The following is an 18,942-nucleotide window of genomic DNA, read 5'->3' on the forward strand; positions in this document are numbered from 1 at the left end:
TGTCACGCCCATGGCTCTGGGTGGCTGGAGTGAGAACTCCTGAATTTGTCCAGGAATTAATCCTAAGCGCCTGCCGGGTTAGAACAGAGTTGTGTCCTCTCTCTCCATTCACAAGTGCTTCACTCTCGAGTCTGGTGACAGGACAGGGGTATAGTAGACAGAGGGGTGCCCGGCTGTGGGGGCACAGGCAGAGCTTGAAATGCCCCCAGCCACTGGCCGAGGCCCCTTGACGCCCAGCCCACCTTCTGGTTCTGTCCCTGGTTCTCACCTGTCTTAGACTTAGCTTCCCCTTGTCCCCATCATCTCTTCTCCCTCCTTCTCTTGCTCTCGGCCTCTGTCTCTGCCTCTGTCTCTATGTCTTTCCCTCTGTCTCTCTGTCTCTTGCTTTGTCTCTTCATCTCTGTCCTTGTCTGTCTGTCTCTGTCTCTCTGTCTCTGTCTCTCTCTGTGTGCCCGTCTCTGTCTCTCTCTCCTTATCTTTGTCTTTTTATCTCTGTCCTCATCTCTCTGTTTCTGTCACTCTTTCTCTCTCTCTCTCTGTCTCTGTCTCTCCCTCTCCATCTCATCCTCCTCCCTGGCTGTGCGTATCCCATCTCTTCATCTCTGCTCCACTCACCCTCCCTCACTGATGAGCTCCCTGAGCTGCTCCTTCTGCCTGCCTCCCTCTTCCCCAACGCCTTTCCCTTCTCAGCTCCTGCCGCCACGCTGTTCCCTGCATGGAGCCTGCAGGCATTCGGTTCCAGGTACTGTCTGCTTCTGCATCTGAGTTCTGGCGCCCAAGGGCTCACCGGTGCTGCTCGGCTGCAGGGTACCTGCCATGGTGGGGTGTACTCAGGGTCGCTCGGCTGCAGGGTACCTGCCACGGTGGGGTGTACTCAGGGCTGCTCGGCTGCAGGGTACCTGCCATGGTGGGGTGTACTCAGGGCTGCTCGGCTGCAGTGTGCCTGCCATGGTGAGGTGCACTCAGTGGCCCTCGGTGGTCCTCGGGAGCCCTCGGTCAACAGCCCTTTTTGGTGAGCAGGAGGGGTAGGAGGGGAAACAGTGGTCCCGACGATGACAGAAGTGGTGCCACCACTCGGGGCCTCTGCTCTGGGCCAGGCACAAGCAGTGGCCTGGGGACACAGCCTTTGGCAAGAAGGTACTTGTGTATCTGCCAAAATCAGACCTAAGCATAGACCAGGATGTCCGTGCTAAGGCAGGAGCTGTTTCAGAATTGCGCCGCACTTGCCGTTTCTGAGCGGAAGCATATGTTATGCTAATGATTCCAGACCATAAGCATCTGGGCTGTGCATTATTTGTACAGAGAGACCATCTGATAACGTATGTGTTCATCTGCTTTCTATCCTGTACAAAAACAAAAATTAAACCTAGGGCTTAAATAACATTCAACATAAAAGATCCTTCATACACAAATACGGATGAAATATTCTAAGTCAGGGAGTTCATGATGGCCAGGGCTCTGTGGAGAGTGGAGTCTGAGGACACGGAGGTGGAAGTCGCCGTCTGTGAAGCTGGGGGAGGACACACGTGGCCGTGGAAATGACCTCACACGAGGCACTGTGCCCGGCGCTGGGTGCACAGGAGCCAGCCTCGTCCTGAGGGCCATGATGAGATGTGCAGGCAGTTTTGAAAGTTGGTTGTCAAATAAGTCATTATTAAAAACTAAATTACATAAACTTAGAACTAAATAAGTTATAGTAAAACAAAGGTAATAAGTACTCAAAACCCACCACTCCAAATTATTTTACTGTTATTTGTGGGCTTGAAATTATTTACACCTCTTGTATCTGTGTGGTAGAAATACCACAAAATCATGCTGTTTTCCAAACCCCTTCATCGCTGCCCAAACCTGCTCAGTGACCTCACGCTGGGGCCTTGAAATCGGCCACAGTGATGGTGCTTACACCATGGAAATTGGAAAGCTACACACACATCCTGGTTTCTTTCTTTTGAGAGTTGATTGTTAGCAGCATACTATGGTCTCATCCAGAAATAACATATTTGAGGCTGCTAGAAGTCCGCTGTCTGAACCCGAGAGGCCCTCACCCTCCTTAGAATCAATCCTTCCCACCAAACTCTAAGCTTCTGGCAGGCAGGGACCTTGTCTCATTCCACGTCATGCATTCAGTGTCTGGCACGGTGGGTGCGGGCACACAGCAGGCATACATAGATCGATAGATGACAGACAGATGGATAGAGATGACAGATAGATGATACAGCACATAGCAGGCATATATAGATTGATAGATGACAGATAGATGATATGGCACATGGCAGGCATACATAGATCGATAGATGACAGATAGATGGATAGAGATGACAGATAGATGATACATACACTATAGATTAGATGATAGACAACTAATAGGTGATAGATGATAGGTAGATAGATGATAGATGATAGAAGATAGATTATAGATTAGATGATTGATTGATGATAGAAGACAGATGATAGAGAGATAGGAGGGAGGGAGGGAGGAAGGGAGAAGGGAGCAAGGGGAGGCTGAGCCACAGCAGGAGGGGACAAGGGCTTTGAACCCCTCACAGCACCATTGGTAACACCTTGGTGGGCTGGCAGGGAGAGTGCCTGGAGCCTCCCTGGCACAGGCTGGCGAGTGCAGCCTCCACGTTGCCCTGGTGCTGGCTGCAGCAGTCTTCAAGCGCCGGCTGACTTGGCTATGACGGCTCCACTGAGACCCACCCCAAGGAGACGTCTACACCATGGGGAGGCCCCAGCGCAGGAAAGGGCTGCTTCCAACCGTCCCAGCCTGTCCGTCCACCTGAGGCCTGCCAGGCTTCCTTACACCCCCGCGAGGCACAAAGTGCTCCACGCGGTCAGCGTCCAGAAACGGCTCACTGCGCTCGTGAATGAAGGAAACCTGCTCTTTTGTCCGAATGGCCACGATGTGAAATAGGAATTGCTGTGGCGTGATTGACACCGCCCTGGGACCTGGAAGTTGAAAGGACTGCAGGCCTCTGATGCGCCAGGCAGACGACTGTACGGCGGTGAAGCATGCATCTTCTGCTCAGTCACTGACTTCGGCCAGGGCTCCAAAGGTATGTGTGCTGCTCATACATTTTAGGGATATGCTGAAACCAGTGAAACCTACGGATTTTCTCTCCTCAAGAGCACGAGTCTCATCCCACACGAGGCCAGGAACCCATGGTCATATTTGCTTCGTCATTTAGAAATTTCTCTGCAAATAGATGCAGTTCTGTTTGGGCAGCCATGAGATAAATGTCTGGCTGGCTTTTGATCTCCGACTTCGTGCGACTTTCATGTATTAAAATGAGAATAAATGGATAGAATTGTATATATCATTAAGGTACAGAAAGTGCGTCCGCCAGACAAATTGGTCACTCTCTTTGCAATTTCCCTTTGATATCAATGAAAAATGATCTTTTGTATCAAAATATCTAAACAAACAACACAGCTACATTACTTCCCACCTGCAGATCAAAAGGCATGCACAGACATCACCTGACAGATCAATAATACCTGTAATAATATTCCTGGGTGGCAGCAGACCTTCTTCTGGGTACGGAATTTCATGAATAATAATAGATTTCACTTCACAATGTCCGTGGTAAGAGCGGTTTACAGCAAAATATGAAAGTGTGTGATAGAAACCTTGAAATTTTTACAGTGGCTTAAAATGAGCCATAAAACATTGTGGAGAAAACTTTTTTCACATTTCCTTACACATCATCTGATGTCCCCTCCGTCCTCTGTGTGGGCTTCTGGCCTCCTGCAGCCACAGTCGTTCAGTGCACCAGGGTACGGGAGAGCACTCGAGTTGGGGAAAGGTATGGATGTGGGTGTGGGTGACAGCGTGGTGTGGGTGTAGGTGATGGTGTGGGTGAGGCTGTAGGTGTGGGTGTGGGTGACAGTGTGGGTGTGGGCATGGGTGTGGGTGATGGTGTGGGTGTGGGTGACAGTGTGGGTGTGGGCCAGGCTGTAGGTGTGGGCATAGCTGACGGTGTAGGTGTGGGCATGGGTGTGGGTGATGGTGTGGGTGGTGGATGTGGGCATGGGTGATGGTGTAGGTGTGGGTGATGGTGTGGGTGTGGATGTGGGTGTGGGTAGATGGTGGGGCCATGGCCATAGGGCGGGCAGGTATAGGTGTAGGTGATGGTGTGGGTGTGGATGTGGGTGTGGGTGATGGTGTAGGTGTGGGTGATGGTGTGGGTGTGGATGTGGGCGTGGGTGATGGTGTAGGTGTGGGTGATGTGGGTGTGGATGTGGGTGTGGGTGATGGTGTGGGTGTGGGCATGGGTGACGGTGTAGGTGTGGGTGATGGTGTGGGTGTGGATGTGGGTGTGGGTGATGGTGTAGGTATGGGCATGGTGATGGTGTGGGTGTGGGTGATGGTGGGTGTGGATGTGGGTGGGTGATGGTGTAGGTGTGGGCATGGGTGACGGTGGATAGGTGTGGGTGATGGTGTGGGTGTGGATGTGGGTGTGGATGATGGTGTAGGTGTGGGCATGGGTGTGGGTGCTGCTGTGGGTGACAGTGATGGTGCAGCCGTCCCCACCCCTAAGGGCCGAGGCAGGTCGCCCTGTGCTGATGGGGTTGTGATTCTTTCTCAGGCGCCCTCAGCGTTGCTCTGGGGATCACTGAACGAGTCTTTTGTCTCCATCCTGCATGCCTCCCACGATGCACACCTAATGTTCTCTGCCGTTCAGAAGGATCTGTGGGTGTTGGCAGGCCACACGCCCCTCGCTGCATCTGAAATCCACTGTGGTCTCTGGGAACCCACGACTGAGCCACAGGAGGATACTCTGAGCCTGTTTGCTGGGCAGAACCCCCACTCCCCCTGCCTTGGTACCCTGACACCACCGATCACTCATCAGGCTCCGGGCGCCCCAGCAGAGAAAGCTGTAGACCAAGCCCCTGCTCAGAAGCCCCTCTTCCTGGGCCAAGGGCCTGTGACCATCTTGTCTCCCATGACAAATCAGGTCCTCCCTGTGGCACTTAGAACTGTGTCCTCACATCTCAGGGGCTCCACAGACACCACTGACTCGATGATTACGTAACCACTTAGAGCCCAAGGGTGCTGCCTGGTCGCTAAGACCAGCCCCGAGCAAATGGCCTGATGTGCAGCCGGGCCCACTGGGGGTCCAGGCCGTGAGAGGATGCTCTAGAGTCCCAGGTCCCTGAGGCATCTCAGTCTGCCCAGGGCCTCGTGCTGATGCAAAAAGGCTGGGGAAGCAGGAAGGGGAGAGGATGGGAGGCAGGGACAGAGCCCAGTACAGGGCCCAGCTGCCTGCACCTGAGTGCAGGGGCCAGGGACAGACGCATCCAGGTGTCCTTGGCCTCCTCTGTGACCTCAGGGGCAGTGGGTGCTTGGAGGACAGGGACCCTGGGGGGTGGCACCAGCCACACGCTCCCAGGGGAAGCACGACCTGGCAGATGCCTTTCAGACTCTGGCCTCCAGAACTGGGGAACATCCCTGTTTCGGGCCATCCCACAGCAGCCCTGGGGGGCCGGCACTGGCAGGCGAGAGAAATCACCCATTCAGTCTTCAGGAAATCAGAGAACAGATACAGTCACAGTAAACTCGATTCCTAAAATCCTACCACCACCATAGCCCTGGGAAGACAGGTGGAACTGCAGAAAGTGGGTGGTTTCCCAGGTCAATGAGAACTGACCCGCAAAGCCACAAGTGAAGGTTGAGGAGCGCCCTGGAGACCAAACCCTGCCCCTGTGTGGGACGCGGCAGGCCTAACAGTCCCGTCCTGAAGGCCTGTGGACGCAGCCTGTTTTTCCAGCTCTGTGGAGCCAGGCTACGCTCTCACTAACAGCCAGACCCCAGGCTCCTGAAAGAATGGGGAAAACCGCAGAGGTGCTTTTAGCTTTTGTCTCTAAGAATCAAACGTTGAGTGGCATATAAAAAATCTAAATCTCCTGGAACTAATGTTCCTTCAGATATGGTTTCTAATTTTAAGTACCTGAGCTTGATTATTGATCACAATGTGTCTTTAAATGAGCAGATTAAAACTTTCTCCATGAAAATGAACCGTAAGAAATTACAGCTGCTCTCTGGGGAATATGGCACTGGCTGATTTCTAAATCTAAATTTTAGCCTGTGCAGAGCTCCGTCTCCCCCAACCTAGAGATCGGCGGCTCAATGCTCCCTCAGCAAGAGCTTCTCGCACCTCCTCTTGGCCACCCGGCCCGCCTGGGAACAATTCTGACGCCTTCCTCCACGATTTGTTGACTCCACTGAGGTCAAATGAGTGTTGTTCATTGTTCTAATCTCAGAGTGCAGGTCCTTCCTAACAGAACTGCTTTTAAACACCGAACCCAAAGTTCCCCCAGTCTGGTTTAAAAATATTTTCACTCCTTTTAAAATATACATTGTATAGATTGAGACGAAGTCTCACTCTTGTCACCCAGGCTGGAATGCAATGGCACGATCCTGGCTCACTGCAGCCTCTGCCTCCCAGGTTCAAGCGATTCTCTGTCTCAGCCTCCCAAGTAGCTGGGATTACAGGCACCACCACCACTCCTGGCTAATTTTTGTATTTTTAATAGAGACAGGGTTTCGCCATGTTGGCCAGGCTGGTCTCAAACTCCTGACCTCAAGTGATCCACCCGCCTCAGCTTCCCAAAGTGCTGGGATTACAGGGGTGAGCCACCGCACCCGGCCTTAAGTGACATTTTATAACACCTCTAGTGAAGAAAGAAGCAGTGATCAATTCGCTAACACTTACCAAACACAAAAAGTAATAATGGAAGAATCCGCAGCCCCGCTGCCGCCGCGGCTCCGCCCTCCTGCACCAGCACCACCGACCTCCACGGCTCCACCCTCCTGCACCAGCACCACCGACCTCGGCCATGGCTCCCGAGACCAGAGCCCAGTTCCTGGGGGGACCCTGCCCAGATGCTGTGGAGATGGCAGAGGGTGACAAGCCCAGCATCTGCAAGGTAAGAACTGGAACTCCAGTCAGGGGACAAGAGAAAACACGAGCCGGGCTGAGTGGGGACCTGGGACGCTCGGCAATGACCCAGACAGCGTGGATGCTGCCAACCCAACACAGAGACGCAGAGACGGAGGCGAAGGGCTGAGGCCCGAGTCACAAGGCGTCATCTCATGGCCGCCGTCTTCACAGAAGGAACCGAAGGTCCCCGGGCTGAGTGAAAAGTGTCCTCTGTGCCCAGAACCAAGAGGCCCCACCGCAGGACTCTCAGACCGCACAGGCACGAGGAGGAGACGCCACATGTCCCGGAAACCGTCCTCCCAGTGGGAAAGCATGGCCCCCGCACAGGTGGCCGAGGTGAGGAGGAATCGTCAGGACCCAGGAATGGAGAGACGTGCTTGGGGATCATCCTCTTCGCTCTCGTGCTGAGGAATTTTACGTTTTACCAGCGTGTTGCAGGTAGACTTGGCCGGAGAAGTTGTATCAAGAAAAAGTGTGTTTTTCAGATAGGTTTTTGAGGAGAGAAGTGAGACGTGTGGCCTGGAAGTAATTTACTGAAAATAATTGGAAGCGGCTGAATATCCCACCCACCCCACCTGACCCCAGCTGCCCCGTGCCCCCACCTGACCCCAATGGGCTGCCCCGTGACCCCACCTGACCCAGCGGGCTGCCCCGTGACCCCACCTGACCCCAGCGGGCTGCCCTGTGTCCCCAGATGCCTCACACCCCAAACGTCAGCAGTCAGGACAGCGTCCACCCAGTCTTGGTCCATCCCGGCCACTGCGGCGGAACATGCTGGTCCGCCACAGGAATTTGCTCCTCTTGGTGCTGGAGGCTGGAGGCCAAGGTCTCGGCTCCAGCGTTTTCCATGTCTGGTGAGGCTTCCCAGGTGGTAACAGCGCCCTGTGCCATGTCCTCCCATGGTGGAAGGGGCTGGGGAGCACTCTGGGAGGTGAGGATTCTATGTGAATTTTTGGGAACACGAGCAATCGGACCACAGAGCCTGGGGGTGTGCACTGTGCTCCCTTCCCCTTGGCCTGACCTGTGTGAGCTCCTGGGAAAGCTGCGGGCAGCCCAAAGACCCCTCAGGCTGTGCCACGGACTCCGGTGAGTTGTCTCCTGCTGTGAAGCAAACCACCCCAAAACCCTAGGGCCACCTAAAGTCCATTGCAGGTGGCCCTAAAACAACAAGGCCCTCGTGTACTCCCAAGCCCTCCCTTTGAGCTCGGGGGCTGGCTCACTTCATCCCCACGTGGCACCAGCCGAGGCAGCCCCCAGGCAGCAGGGACCCTTTCCTGGCAGATCAGCTGGGGTGGGTGGAGGCCCTGGATCTGCTTCACGGACTCAGCAGTCTCTGCAGAATGGCGGCCGGGACCTGAGGGAGCACCCAGGAGGTCAGAGGACCCAGTCCCAGGTGGCATCATCCCACCGCCTCGGGCTGAGACGTCCCAAGCTGCAGAGGCTCAGGGCAGGTGCAGGCCCACCCTGTGGGTGTCCCGGTCACACTGAGGAAGAGCCTGTGGGGTGGGGTCGCTGAGAGCCCAGATGGGTTGTCTCCACCGTTGAACACAACACAGCTGCTGGTGAAGGGACGAACTGTCCATCAGCTTCCTCCTACGCTTCAGGCACCTCCATCTGCACACCAGACCGGTGCTCAGCAGTGCCAGGAGATTTAAACCACAGGCACCTGAGGGCCAGGGCAGGGGCAGCCCGGCAGGAGGCAGCCATAATGATGCTGGACACAAGGAGGGGACCTTGGAGGGGACAGCGTGAGAGCCCGGTGTTTTTAGAGCAGTCACAAGTGTCCTAAGTGATGTGATGGTCGAGGCCAGCAGGAGCCGGTGAGGGGCAGAGGGTCCATGCGGCAGAAGGTGCAGATGGGGCAGCTGTGGCCTCCTGGCCCTGAGGGCATCCCAGCAAGCCAGGCCCGCCGCAGAGGCACAGGAGCTGTGGGACCCATGGTCAGGCAGGCCAGGGCGCCAAGAATGCACCCTCATTTATGTAACCAGTTCCCTGTTAAGACACACTTAGGTGATTTCCCGTTTCTGTTTTGCCGTGCTTTGTCTGCTTTGCAATTACAAACAGCCCCTTCAAGACCGGCCCTATGCGTACATCAGGCATTCCACCAAGAATGCAGATGCTGGGTGAATTCCTAGCAGGCCTGCTATTGAGTCAAAAGGCTGTTGGCTTCTCTTTCACCTAGAAAGGCCCCAGAATAGGTCTGAGTGGCCTGGAAATGGGGTGGGGCCTGTATGCAGAGATGTCTGGGACTTATTACCTGTCTTGGCAAAAGGTGGGAGGAAGAAGGTGTGAGACAGGGTTTGGGAGTGGGGTGTGGAGGAAGGGAAATGTCACCCCCAGACTGGCCAGAGATTCATCTGTCTCCTGTGCTCTTCCAATGCCGTGAGAGGTAGATACGGCGACTGTGACCCCAGAACCAACCCAGAGATGGTGGGTCTCAAACTGAGCAGCCTCAGAGCCACCTGGAGGCTCCTTGGAGCGCCAGGCCCCACCCCAGAGTTCACGAGCCGGCAACCCCGAGGTGCAGCCAGGAATCTGCATTTCTATCAAGTTCTCAGGTGATGCTCCATGGCTGGCCCAGGCACCCCACTTTGAGGACCACTGAGAAGACAGTCGCTCAGAGCAGCAAGAGAGGGGTCAAGGGAGGCCCCGCGGACCAGCATCACGACCTAACTGGTACCTGACTGTGTTGGTTCGAAATGTGCCGCTTTGCTGCCGAAGTCCTCAACCCCGGCTCCCATGAGAATCACGTGGGCGGCACCGAGAAAGCTGATGGCCGCACTGACTCCCCAGTCACACCAAAATCCCTGGGGCAGCCAGGCCTCTGGAGATCCTCAAAGCTCCCAGACGATCCCAGCAGCAGGCCTGAGAGCCAGCCCTGCAGAGCTGCGGACGCCGGGCCGGGTGGTAGCTGAGGACTTTGCCGCAGGCTTCATGTAACTCCTCACAGGCCACATCACAGAGGAAAACCAAAGCGTCCAAAACAGGCAAGGGCGGTCCTGTTCCCTGCCTGACGCCGGCGCACCTGCAGGGACAGCCTGAGGTGTCGTCAACACACCAGAGACCTGTCCTTCCTTCCACTGTGGCCTGGAGGCCGCTGCCTGGACTGAGAGAACAGGTTGCATCTCCCGGCTAAAGAACGGCAGCCTTTTTCCAAGACCTTCCCCGCGTATCTGTGGTATTTCAGTGATTGACAAACGGACAAAAATATATTTATTTAGGGATTATCTATATTGAAAACTAGACATGGGTTTTTTTCCTCTGTCAACATTGCAGTAATATCGGCTGTTTGAACAAAAGGAGAGGCGTTTTTCCATTCAATCCTGAATGCTGAAAATTCTCCAGCTGATATTCAGAAAGACATTTGGTTTTATTGATCACGTTAGCTGAATAAGTTTAAACTCTGGTAGCCAGGCAAGGAGAAGGTTGATTTCCTCTTTATTGTAAAGGCTATTAGGTGGGAACCAGATAGAGAAGTTATTTGTCTTCCGACGGTCCTGCAGCATCACAGCCACGCACATACGTTCCGGAAGTTTTGTTCAAAGCCCCTGCTCTGATGGCGTCTAACACTGAGGCGTCTCTTCCAGGAATCCCAATTTTACTTTTTAACTGGTGGTTTATTTCAAGAAGGTGCTTTGTCACAGATGGTGGAAATGTACTTTTCCCTGCTTTAATTTATAAGACATTTTAAGACTGAGAATTAACAGGCTCACTGGGACACAGAACCTGGAGCCCTGGGCCCCACACCGGTGTTTCCTGGGCTTTGTTTTCCGGCATCTCCAAATCTGAGGAGGGGCATCTCACACCCCGAGGAGGGCCACACTGCTGAATCTCCTCCCAGCTTTTGGTCTGTCCTCTGGTCTCAGAGTCAAAGGAACAAGCCAAATCCCTCAACTGCTCCTCAAAAACGTCAGCATTGGCCGGACGTGGTGACTCACGCCTGTGATCCCAGCACTGTAGGAGGCCAAGGTCGGAGGATGGCTTGAGCCCAGGAGTTCGAGACCAGCCTGGGCAACATAGCAAGACTCTGCCTCTATGACAAATACAAAACAATTAGGCTGCAGCAAGCTACGGCTGCACCACTTGCACCACCATACTCCAGCCTGGGTGACAGAGTGAGACCCTGTCTTAAAAAACACACAAAGACCAGGTTCAGTGGCTGACACTTGTAATCCCAGCACTTAAGGAGGCTGAGGTAGGAGGATCACTTGAGCCCAGGAGTTCAAGACCAACCTGGGCAATATGGCAAAACCATGTCTCTATTAAAAAAAAAAAAAACACACAGAAAACACAGCCATTGTTCCCTGAAGGAAAAGCTCAGTTACAAAAAATTTCCTTTCCCAGGATTTGTTGCTATTCTCTGACTTATCAGTGAACATCGAGGAAAAGATTGACTCTGAAGAGCCACCATCCGAGATCCGGGCAGACACGCTGTGGAATCTGTGGAATGAAGAGCCTCGGTGACAGGTGCTCTGTGGCCTCCGACCATCCGAGATCCAGGCAGACACGCTGTGGAATGAAGGTCCTTGGTGACAGGCGCTCTGTGGCCTCCGACCGTCTGAGATCCAGGCAGACACACTATGGAATGAAGGTCCTTGGTGACAGGCGCTCTGTGGCCTCTGACTGTCTGAGATCCAGGCAGACACACTGTGGAATGAAGGTCCTTGGTGACAGGCGCTCTGTGGCCTCCGACCATCCAACATCCAGGCAGACACGCTGTGGAATGAAGGTCCTCAATGACAGGCACTCTGTGGCCTCTGTCTCGTCCTACCCTTCAGAGCGCCCGACCTTGCCCCCCTGGTAGAAGCTCGCGCATCCAGCGTCCAGCCCTTCCCTTGCTTTCTGGGAGAAACACCGTGACTTGTAGAAATGACCACAATATTTTTTTAAATGAAGTTATGCAAATCTGATAGACTGAAGTAAATGTTTCATAAAACCAATGACTGTTTAAATTGTAGGACTAAATTGTTTGTATATAAATATTACCTTTTATATTCCATTTGAGTTTTATGTAGATGAGCACATTACTTTAATGACCTGCATTTGCGGAGGGAGAGAGGGAGAGCGGCTCCCCGAAACCCCCACCAGCCAGATGGCTGCCTTTTCTTGCATGAGATTAAAAGATGTTTCTCATTCACAGAGATGCTTCTGAGGCAAATTAATATCGCTGGCTAAATTGCTTGTGTTTTTGGAATAAAATTTAAAGAGAACTTTTTAAAGCAATTGGTGTCACAGGTTCTCAGAGAAGATTACTCTCCAGGTAGATTCGGTAATTAATGGAAAGAATTCTGTGTTAATTGACTGCTTCGGGAAGGGAAATGTAATGACTCCTTATTAATCATGAAAAGAGACGCTGCATGCGGGGACGGCAGTAATTGCTCTAACAGTGGAGAAATGTTAATTAATGAAAAGAACAATGATGTAAGAAATTAGCTGCATAACACTTGCTGCTGAAGGAGGTAGGATTTTAAGCACATTATTTAGAGTGGAAACCACAGAATGTTGCCTTGAAAAACACACACTCTTGCCACCCAAATTTAAGGGGAAAACCTGTCAATGCTCTCGGCATTTTTGCTTGAGGAAGCAAAAACATTCACCCCAGAGCTATATTTATTTCAAACAAAATGGCCTTGTTGTTCATCTCCAATCCGGGCTTCTAAAACCAAAATCATCCCCAGACCAAAACGAGGTCATTTATTAATGTAATTTCAACACATTAGGTCATTTTGACTGCTAAGGACAAAGGGAGTACAAAGTATTTTTCCCTAAACTAAAACAAATTCCATTTATAACGTTTCCCAGCTAATATAAAGAAAAATTCAGATTCACGTTCGGGACAGAGTATCTTTTTTAAAAAATCTAATTGTAAGTCCCAGAGAGAACCTAACAGCTTCCACTCTAACGACTCATTTTCAGAAAAGGGAGCAGCATTTGTTAGCACACAGGGGCCCGCGGAGCCCAGTCCCAGGCAACAGTGTCCCCAGAGCCCCCGTGATGGCTGGGTTGAGTCTGGGGCACTCCCAGCGAGCCCCCCCAGGTCTGCACGATGGAGAAAGTGACAGGCCCTCAGGACCAGGCCGCAGAGGGGCGGAGAGGACCGGGCTCCCTGGGCTCCCGGGTGGGGCCCCGCTGACCGCTGGCTCTCCCCACAGGTGGAATGTCCTGGGGCTGCAGGGCGCGCTCCTGTCCCACTTCGTGGAGCCCGTGTACCTGCAGAGCATCGTGGTGGGCAGCCTGCACCACACGGGCCACCTCGCACGCGTCATGAGCCACCGCATGGAGGGTGTCGGCCAGCTGCCCGCCTCCTACCGGCACAACCGGCCTCTCCTCAGCGGTAAGAACCCCCATCCCGGGGGCCCTCTGCCTCCTTCCCACCACCAGGCCAGACGCAGCTGTGCCCGGCGGTGCCATCCCCGGCAGACTGCACCCATGTTGGCTAGTGGCAATTTATGATTTAATAGGCAAAGTCCTACGATTTTAAAAAGGAAAACTGATGAGAGGGTTCAGCGTCTCTCTGCATATAGCAACAGGCCAGGTCTTGACGTGAATTCACGACTGTGTGACGATGCTGTTTTCAGAATGGGTCGTGGTGTTCTTTTCACAGCGGTGTCTAAAGGAGCCCTGAAAACAGAATCGCTAGTGCTGGGCTCACCCGAGAGGCCCCACCTGCCCGCCCACAGGAGGCGATGCTGAGGAAGAGCCAGGTGGGCGAGGAGGGGCAGGGAGAGGGGGCATGAGGCCCACACGGCGGAGCGGGTCTTCGGGACCCAGGGCCCCGGGCCCTCCGCACCCTTCAGAGGCTGCAAGGTGACTCCGCAAGCACTGGGCCGGCTCCGCACCAGGGTTCCCCACAGCCCAGATGTCCTCAGAGACCCGAGCCTCCCGGAGCCTCCACTTCCCCACGTTACCTGGGGCCTGCCCGGGCTGCCTGGCACACAGCCAGTTGCAAGGATGAAGAGTCCCTTGGCAGCTGTGAGGTGCCCTAGAAAGATGGGGGAGAGGTCTTGGGAGGGTTTTGTGAAGGACACACTGACCGGAGGCGACTCCCTGCCTTTCACGGGAACGACAGGAAGCCGGGGGAGGGTTCCCCAATCGCTGCCAGCCTCGTGCTGGGCTTGCAGAACACCAGGTCTTTGAGTCAGCCTCCCTTGCTGGAGTGGGAGAGCTCTCTGAAGGGCCTGGCTGTGGCAGAATCAGGCAGATATGTGGGGGAAACAGAGAAAACCTGTGCCCCAGCAAGGAGCGCCACACCACGGGCTTGGCAGGGTTAGGTCTTAAACCAAATCACCGGAAAGAGAAAGCAGGGCGATAAAAGAGTGGTGTCCTGCTGCAGCTGAGAGTCACTGGACCTAGGATTTCTTCCCAGGACTCTAAACCTGCTCAAATGATAAGATCGGGGTTAAACAGGGATTCGTGGAGGCAGGAGTGGGAGCTTTTTTGGGAATAAATAATTTGTGAAAAGCACCTAACTGTGTTGCTCGATTTTCACACCAGCCAATGACAAAGGTTATTATCTCTGTCTTTTTATTTTTTTATTGAGACAGGGTCTCTCTCTGTCGTCCAGGCTGGAGCGCAGTGGTGCTATCTCAGTTCACTGTAACCTCCGCCTCCCAGGTTCAAACAATCCGTGTGCCTCAGGTTCCTGAGTAGCTGGGGCCACAGGCGTGCACCATCACACCCGGCTAAATTTTGTATTTTTGGTAGAAATGGGGTTTTACCATGTTGGCCAGGCTGGTCTTGAACTCCTGGGCTCAAGTGATCCACCCGTCTCAGCCTCTCAAAGTGTTGGGATTATAGGCATGAGCCACGGCGCCCGGCCCCTCTGTTGTCTTAATGTGGGATGGGAAGAGACTCAGAAATTCAACACCTCGCCCAAACCCCTCATCAGTAGGGAGCAAGGACTTGAACTCAGATCTGATTGGCGATAAACCCCGGTTCCTTCAGCGTGCCACTCTGCATTCTGGGCAGTGTGGTGCGGTTTCTTAGGGCAGTTGTCCGTGTTTCTAATCACACAGAAACTAACAATGCGAGACAGGCCTCGCAGCAAGAGGCCGCAGCTAAGGGAGGGGTGGCCGCTGCTCCCACGTCGTTGCCAAGACACCCACTGGCTGCCGTCTCCCAGCAGGCGAGGGCCTAAAGGTGCGCCTCCAAGTCACAGTCCGTACAACTCTATGCGTTGTGGAAATGGCCAATCACTGCAGTGAGTCTGGACCCAGTCTCAACCTCTTTCTTGCTTTCCTGTTTCCTGTGGTTCTTTCCCCTATTTTTCCTTAAAACAGTGACGACTACTTACTCACTGTGGTTGAACAGAAAAAACTGCTCTGGAGTGGGCCCCAAAAAGCCCTGGAATCACCGGTTTGGAACTCAAAGCAAGTGTTCCCGCGCTGGGGGCCCGCAAGGCCTTGGTGCAGTTCTTAGATTTCAGAGTTAAACCTGAGAGGATTTTCACCTGTTTGACGAGTGGCCCCTGTGATCTTTTTCTGTGCGTTTTCCTTAGACCATCCTCGTTCTGTGTCCAGCGCCTAGTGAAGGGCTTATTTAAGTTTGCGCAGCACAAGGAAATATAGACGACAAATGCAACCGCGTCCTCCCCAAGTCACCATCAACGGAGCAGGTTTTGCCTCCCTGGGCACTGGCGTGTCACCCTCGGCAGCCAGTCTCCCAGTGCTGATTTTCAATCATGTGTCCATCTGGGAACATGTCAACATAAATAAAAACAGGAATTTTGAATCCTAAGTGTGAACACAGTGAATTTTAGAAAACGCAATTAGAGAAATTCAGATCCACCTAACATCATTGAGCGGCACAGATAATGGCCAAGCCCGAGAGACACCTGTCTGCTTCCGATCCCAGGTGGCACCTGCCTACTCCTGATCCCAGGTGGCACCTGCCACACCACAGCCAGTGCAGCCTAAATATTTCAGCCTCCATTTACATGCTTATTGGGAATCTGGTTTTTATTATTTTGGAGATGCAAATGAGCCTAAATGTTGGTATCTTGCCTGCACGCAACCCCTAAGCTGTCCCTGCATTGTTCTTGATGGACATTTAAAAACCAATCATGCAAATTTTGAAAGGAAATCATCAGAATTTCTTGCACCAAAAGAGAAAGAGATCTTGCATAGGGATAATAATAAAAAGCCCCCTCAAATAAGCAAATGAAGTTTTCTTGAAGCTTCCCTCAAGGTCAGTTTGCAGAATTGCCTTAGAAGATGAAGCTTATGTATTAGCAGAATGAGGCCGGGCAATTTAGATATGGCTAAATCAGCTCTGAGTTAAAAAGAAGCAGCCAAGCTGAAAAAGATACCCTTACTCACACAGTCACAGGATGCATATTAACGTTCTTGAAGGATATACTTGAAAAATTCTGCACTTACCAATCTAAACCTATGGCAAAACTCCAGGACCAGAAGCCCATTTCGAGGCTGTCTCAAACCCTGAATCCTTCAGCAAAAGTTGCATTATTTCCTGAGTACAGATAGCCTAAAGGAGTTTGCCCTTGGTCCTTCTCAGTGAATTCAGTAAGATGAACAAAATGCTGGGGACAGTAATTAATAAAAATCTATGCTTTGATTAATCATCCTTTTAGGAAAAAGTGAGATGAAAGAGCCACTTTGACAGCCTGTTCCACCAAGCTGAGGATATAAGCTTCTCCGAGCTTTCAACATCAAGGCTAAATTTTCATTTCTCTTCATCAAGGAAAAAGACAAAAAACAAAGGGGAAAAAATCAGGGTAGGATAAATTCGTTGTTTGTGTTAATGGCATATTTAACAGATATGTTGTCAATGATTAATTTCTTAGTCCACACTGAAGATAAAACTGTGATTATTTGTATAGCCCACCTCAAGGTCTTGGCAATGAACATGAAATCTGAGAGATGGACCCAGAGAATTGATTGTTAGAACCGTGACTTGTTTAAGACTCCTGGTTTATGTTCGTTTGATGAACATTGCAGTGCTGGTGATAAAATAGAGGAGAACACGGGCTGTCTTCCTTCACAGCACACACATTCCGGGAGTCGTGAAAATGGCCAGCTGGAGCGTCCGAAGCCCTTTCAGGTGTCCATGTTTCACAGTAACCCCATTTGTCAGAAAGAAGTTTGATACTTACTGAAATGTGTACCAATACTAGCTTATGAATTTTGCCCAATGCTACCTATTTTTGGCATTCAAAGTATCTCTCTGTTGCCATTTATGTCCATATTTTTTTATGAGTCCAGATTTTCAAAATGTTATCACACTGAGTTGAAGAAACTTCTATGGAGTATCAGGCCTCTTTAATTCAGGAGAAATTTCTGAAATTAATGATCATTAAGAGTATTTTGCAAAATAACATATTAGCGAAGCAGTAGCAAATATTTTCTTGTATCCAGATGGTAAGTGATTTGCAATATTATTTTTACATTAAAACAGAGGTCTATTATAGAGTAACCTACAACATTTTTGCAAATGTTTAGTTATAAACACATAAGCTTTACAAAAATATTTTAGCAGCCTGCTGTATCTTACAGTCACTGGAGCTAGGAATTTATCCTCCTGTGCCCTTGCAGGAATTTTTGGTGGAAAAAAATTATAAATCTTGCTAGAATAATCTAAAAGCAATCTTAGCTAAGTGCAGTGGCTCATGCCTATGATCCCAGCACTTTGGAAGGCTGAGGTGGGAGGATCACTTGAGGCCAGGAGTTTGAGACCAGTCTGGCCAACATAGCCAGACCCCATGTCTACAAAAAATAAAATAAAATAAAAACAATCCTAATATCTTTTCATGAGAACTAAAAAAGTTAGATTCAACAAAGAACTATTTAATGAGACATTTTTATAGATTAGCACAGAACCTTCTAGGCAAATTAGATGATATATAGCTTATGATAAATTTAAAATTATTGAAAAACTGTTTTCATTTTCTGGAGAATCCTTTTAAAAATATTTTGTATAATAATTAATTTTCATTTAGTTTCCACCACGATCTTAAGGAATTGTTTCCCAATAGAATTTAAGCAACAAACTTAATCCCATTGCTCCTGAGAATTGTATCATTGACTCCAGGAAAATCCTTCAGTTGTCAATACATTAAATGTATCCAACATCGAGAAATTGATCAGCATAATCCAGGCATTTGCTTAATCATTGGGCAAGTGTGTATTGATGATAAACAAAGTGGCGGGCACAGTCCCACACTGAGAATAGAGCAGTGAACAAAACAGTCAAAAATCCACCCCTCAGGGTGATTGCATTCCAGCAGGGGAGATGGACAAACAAAATATGAGTGCTTTGTCAAAAAAAAAACAAGACAAAAGGAGGATTAAAAAGTGACCCTCAGCTGTAATAAAAGGGTCAGGCGCACTCTCGGTTTGGCGGAGACACTGGCGCAGAGTCCTGGAGGAATGAGGGAACGGAGCTGGGAGAAGGACTCCCACAGGGTTTTGCGAATTGGGCAGGGTTGGGCTGAGAGTGTGGGGTAAGCAGCGGGAGAGAGAGGCTCTCTGGAAAGGCTGCAGCAGGCTTCCTCTTCCTTCTCACCAAGGGAAGATTCCAGCTGGTTTCAGGTTGCTGTTTGGTTCCCAGACCTGAAACAATCATGTAGGCCTCGCTTCGGTGGGGTTACGAAGGTGGTTGCAGGGCTAAAGGGAAAAGTGCAGACTAGGATGATGCCGGTACAGTAAAAGCTACCTAGCTGCCGCTGGCATCTTAGGATGCCGGACTCTCCCCCTGTCCCCCCGCCCCCCCGTGCTTTGCTGGCTCCGGGGCTAGAAAGCCTGGCTCTGCTGCGGTGAGCCATACCTCCTTCAGAAGCCTCAGGCTAAGAGCACCACCCCTCTTCTTCTGAACTGGGATCAGCCTCTCCATGGACATCCCTCATTGCTCACAGTCGCATCCCTGGAGTCAAAACTCTGAGGTTTCTCTGGCATGAAAACCTTTCAATGTCATCTCTGCCTAGATGTGCTCTCCTACCCAGGCATGCAAAGCTCTGCCATTCTGAGAGAGAAATGTTTGCCAA

General features: G+C 51.4%; 1 protein-coding gene across 1 annotated transcript in view; it reads left to right on the top strand.

Annotated features, from left to right (window-relative positions):
- Nucleotides 1–18,942, top strand: part of ADARB2 (adenosine deaminase RNA specific B2 (inactive)) — a 672,719-nt gene that overhangs the window by 635,862 nt on the left and 17,915 nt on the right. The window contains exon 8 of the mRNA XM_017962507.3: nucleotides 13,097–13,278. Coding sequence (XP_017817996.2) covers nucleotides 13,097–13,278 — 182 coding nt within the window. The remainder of the gene's footprint in view (nucleotides 1–13,096; nucleotides 13,279–18,942) is intronic.

This window comes from Papio anubis, chromosome 11 (assembly GCF_008728515.1).
Source record: "Papio anubis isolate 15944 chromosome 11, Panubis1.0, whole genome shotgun sequence".
NCBI lineage: Eukaryota > Metazoa > Chordata > Mammalia > Primates > Cercopithecidae > Papio > Papio anubis.